The sequence below is a fragment of the Limulus polyphemus genome, unplaced genomic scaffold (genome assembly GCF_000517525.1).
Source record: "Limulus polyphemus unplaced genomic scaffold, Limulus_polyphemus-2.1.2 Scaffold2200, whole genome shotgun sequence".
In the NCBI taxonomy this organism is placed as follows: domain Eukaryota; kingdom Metazoa; phylum Arthropoda; class Merostomata; order Xiphosura; family Limulidae; genus Limulus; species Limulus polyphemus.
This window is the reverse complement of record NW_013667810.1, coordinates 157,773-163,012: the sequence shown is the minus strand read 5'-3', so window position 1 is coordinate 163,012 and position 5,240 is coordinate 157,773. Positions and strand designations below refer to the sequence as shown.

The window sequence follows — 5,240 nt, the reverse complement described above, 5'->3', positions numbered from 1 at the left end:
TAAATGTTTAGACTAAATAGCTTAAATCTCATAACATTATACATTTATATATATTTATTATTTTTATTATATTGACCTTTCACCCATGCCTAGCTAACAGTACAGAAGTTACAACACGGTTCACATGCACTCATGTTACCATACCAAATAACATAAAGGTGACCTTTGATCTGTATAAAGTAACTTGTCTTGGCTGTGTTTTATTTGACTAGTATTATGTAAAATAGTCACATTTCAGTTATAAAACATTATATATATGTATATAGATTATTGCTATTTTGAAATAAGTTCTTAAAGTTAGTTTTCCTAAAACTTATAACACTAACTAATGACGTAAAGCAAACAATTATCTCTTCTAGTTATGACCTTTGTACTCAGTTGCTGCTTGACATAGGTTGCTAAGTCTTTAAAAAATTTGCACTTGGAGAATATGAAAGAAAATATTTTTTCTAGATTATATACATTTGAATAACTAAAAAATCATAAATTACTACATTAATACCATAGAATTCCACTATAATTTATCAAGCTTAGTAACTAAGATGTATTTTAGTCTAAAAAATAATGAAATTTCAAGCAGACTAAAGACACACCCTACCTTGTTAAAATATTGGTTCAAAAGAAGAAAAAAAAACAGCTTCAAGCCTATTAAAACGGCCGAGAAAGCCACTAGGGAGACATTCTGAGCTTCCGATTGGTTATTCATGTCATTTCTAGAAGTAAGTGTATGTAAGGGAGCATTTCCAAAAATGGAAAGAAGTGGGCAGGGAACCACTGTGTTTGATTTATTTCATTAGCAATATCTTAGCAAACAGAAAAGATAAGAGGCTCTTATTTTATATTCTAGCTTGTCAATATCGGTAGTTTGAGTTTGATTCATGCAAAATTATAGACTTAGTATTTTGACTTCACAAATATCTAATTTGATCCAGTGCTGCATTCAACATACTATGTGACACACAAAAATTGATGCATGTTTTTTTTTTATATTCGCTTTTAAATTACGAAATTGAGTAATATATAGTACTAACATTTGAATTACAATCTACAGTTTGATAACAAAATTATTCACATAAATTCATGAAATAGTTCAATAAAATTTTGAATGCAAGTTAATAAACAAGATGACATGGCCTTTCACCCATGACCCTTCTCTAAATGGTTAATGGCTAAAACATGCAAAACTTAAGTTTACTTTTATCTCTCAAAACCCTCAATATAAACTTTCTAATCTAAGTGCTATAAAAGCACGGCCAAGTTTACCAAACACTCAATTTCATATTGAAAAAAAAATAACTAACACACCTTATAAAACTTTAACACAGCAAGTTTCACCTTCTTCTTCTTATGTTTGGTTTTCTTGGGAGTGGTGTAGTTCTTCTTCTTGCGTTTCTTGCCACCACCTCTTAATCTTAGAACTAAGTGAAGAGTAGATTCCTTCTGGATGTTGTAATCAGACAGAGTTCGGCCATCTTCCAGCTGCTTTCCAGCAAAGATCAGTCTCTGCTGGTCAGGAGGAATACCTAAAAAACGACAACAAAAATACAGTGACTTGTCTCAAGTTCTACATTCAACAGTAGTCTGACAAAACCATATGAATACATTTCAAAACAATTCTTTCACATCTTTGGTCTCACCCTTAGTTATTTTACATGTTCCAGAACTTAAAATTGTTGAATGTAAAGATCCAAAGGAGCACAACTGTAGATATGTGGCAATCAGAGAATAAGATACAGTAAATAATGTTTTATATCAAGGCCAATACATACAGGTCTAGTTTTTGTATTTTCCTGTTTGGGGTCACTTAAATTGTAAAGTTCAATAGTATGCCCAAAGATGGCAGTATTTATACAGAAGGAGAAACATCTATATGTTGATCATTTACAAATTTTGTGCTAATCTTTGTGTTTAACCATGGGGTAAAATCGTTACTTTAACAGAAGTCATTTTTTCAGATTATGACCACACACTCAGACTCAATCTTATGTACAGCAGAAACTGTCCACTTTCTTTTAAGTAATTTTAGTATAGAAATGTGTTCTGAAAATGATACTGGAACAGTAAAAATGTGCAATATTCTTCAAAGTTGTTAAATGTATGAAAGCACTGTAAATAATCATGTTTGCAAAAGAAAATTAGCTTCATTTTGGCTACAAAGACACTGTTCTCGAATTGACGTCTATGTAAACACTGTGGATATCTTACACTCGCAAAGCATGGATATCATATGAAATACTACCTTTTTAACCTTAATATTCAATAAGAAACAAATATTGCATATAGTCATTACCTAATACACATACTTTCAAATCTTTGTTGTTAAGTGCAAAGCTACACAATGGACTAACTGTGCTGTGCCCACCACAGGTATAGAAACCTGGTTCTTAGCATTATAAGTTTTTAGACTTACTGATGAGCCACTGGGATGATTGGGGGAAGGAGCTATCAAATAGTGACTAGAAATGATTGCTCACAAACAAACCCATTTTGAAGCATTCTTATCCAGTTCTGATATTTTTCTCTTTTAAGAATTGGACTTAACATACAATAATATTATCTGAATAAGTATATTTTGCTGATTTCCTGGGAGTTTGGGGTAGTTTATTTTCAACACCCAAGAGCTCCAGACTAATAATGATTCATGAAAACTCCTCAAAAGATTGAACCATGGATGACCTGCACCTAATCATGCAAAAACATTCACCTTTTCACATGCAGTCCTCCAGTGAGTCAGCAGTAAGTTTACAAATTTAGAATACTAAAATTCAGGGTTTAATTCCCCCTTGGTGGACAAAGCACAGATAGCCTATTGTATAGTTATGTGCTAAAACAAACAACACAATCACAAACATTAGAAGTTGGTCTCATGAAACGAAATGTTGTGCAAAATTAATGGGCATAATATATTATCCTCAACTTTTATGCTTTATTTGGGGGAAAACATTGCTATTTACATAGATAGCTTAGCAGCAAATATATTACACAGAAAATCAGGAATCAAATCCACTTGGATATCTCATCTGATTAGTCATTTAATTACATTCAGAATTGATCTTATACAGAATTCCATACTAGCTAACATTTATGTTAGTCACTTGTAACAACATATGAAGAGCAAATGATTTGTTATTAGCATTTTCTTTGTTGCTTGAAATTTGTTTCCAAATTCATATTAAACTGTTAGTGAGACTATTTTACTCAAAAACTGTGTTCAAAAGATATTTTTAGAACTAATTATTAGTTCATTTACAGATTTTCTTTACATTATTTCACCACTTCTGTAACCAACAAGATTTTGAAGTAAAGAAAATGTCATTTCTACATGTGTTACACTGAAAAACATTGTTTATCTGTAGCACAAAGGTACTTAATGGGCTAACTAGGTTCTGTTCATCACAGGGAATCAAACACCAGATTCTAACAATTTAAGTCTGAAAACTTACTGCTTACTTTTGGGGCATAGGACCAAATATTTTTTAAAAGTAATTCCTTTATTTTATTATGTGTTTGAAGTAAAAAGAAATATTTTCTATTTTGACTTCTTATAAGTGTGTTTAACACTTCCTTTGATATACAGGTTCATTTTTTTGTTGTTTTTGTGGTCAAAGGCATAGTTCAATTCAACTAATCTAACAAGGACAAACTAACTTGCTAAATGCTGTAATCTAAAGTGATCAAGTTCATACAGTAGACCATGTGGCAACAGCATAACCACAGCCAAGAACCAGTAACCTAAAAGCTTGTCTAATCATACTGGCAGGAATTATTTATGTCACATTCTAATGGCACAAGGCATATCAGCCAGTTGGCATCATGGAAAGTTTACAGACCCTTTTCCAAAGGGCAGAAGATTATGAGCTATCTATTTTCATTAGTATAAAACAGAAATGAACAAATTTCTTTTCATATCAAATAAAGTTATGCATTTATTTCAGTCTTATACTCACAAGAACTGACTATAGGAATTGTGATAGTATTTGGTGAGTTTCTTACATAAATTTCAATTATTGTGCTGCCCAATGCCTATCTAGTCCCAAGGGTTGATAGGGGTGGATGCTATCAAGTTTTGGTAGCTTGAAGTTCTGAGAAAAATTTGCAGCTTTACAAATATCACAAAGGAATGATTTACAAGAATAGCAAATCTAGTATGGAGAACTATACAATTATTATAACAAAAACAAAGAAACAATAGATTTGTAATCAAATGTTTCAAGAACTAATATAGTGGTCAGCATAATTCTATTACAACTTTTGCATAGAAATGTGATGTACGCAGATAGGTTTAATAAATTTGATACTAACATAATTATAGTTCAGCTTATTCTGATTGGGCGACCCCAAATCATTCAGCCTACATGCAGTGTTACCTAAGCAGGTGAACAAACTAATGGATTGCTTCTTCCTCAATATTTCAATTTTTTTCCTTTCTAAATTCATCAAATTCAAGACCTGACCATGGTCTGCAAATTATTTTTATAATTGTATTTGTTTATTACAAGTGAGAATAAAAGTAATATGATCAAACATAGTATTTTGACAGTTTTTATAGTCAATTCTGGCTGTCAATACATTCAATGCATTGAAATAAGACTAACTTAGTAAGTCCTTACACAAAGTACTCTTACGATAACCTAGGTGTACCCCCTTTCACTTTTGGGGGTATATTCAACTTTTGTTTGTTATGAAACTATAAAGTATATGTATATGGAATTTTCAACAGTCACATGACAGTGTTATCTGTTGATTGTAATACACAATAATTTAAAGAGAAAAATTATTTGTTGCAAGATTTTTCAAAATTTCTGCAAATGCAATGCATTTCTTTACTTATATATCTCTGAATTTGATAGAGTTCGAAATGTATGTTTTTTTCACATTTAATCATGTTTCTTTTCAGTGAATGATCCAATTTCAATAAATTGTCAAATATATAAAGTAAATAAAAATATAAAACATCATTCACTCAGAAAACCTCAAACTATAAACAGATGAAGTCATTTTATAGAAACTAAAAAACAACTTCAAGTACCAACTACTGTATGCTCAGTTTATCACTTTGTAAATGATAAAATGAGTAACACCTTTATTATGGGGGCAACAAATCTAAGTATTGATAGAAATCAATGAAAAAATAACAGAACAAAGAGTAGAAAATAACATGGTCTGGAGAAAAAAGAAGTGCTTTGCAGTGAACATCCAATTACGACCAGTTAGCAACTTTGAGGTGTTGAATAGATACC

The 5,240-nt window shown here is 31.1% G+C and overlaps 1 protein-coding gene across 1 annotated transcript in view; it reads right to left on the bottom strand.

Moving 5' to 3' along the window:
* Positions 1-5,240, bottom strand: part of LOC106466235 (ubiquitin-40S ribosomal protein S27a) — a 14,807-nt gene that overhangs the window by 1,743 nt on the left and 7,824 nt on the right. The window contains exon 4 of the mRNA XM_013926486.2: positions 1,306-1,523. Coding sequence (XP_013781940.1) covers positions 1,306-1,523 — 218 coding nt within the window. The remainder of the gene's footprint in view (positions 1-1,305; positions 1,524-5,240) is intronic.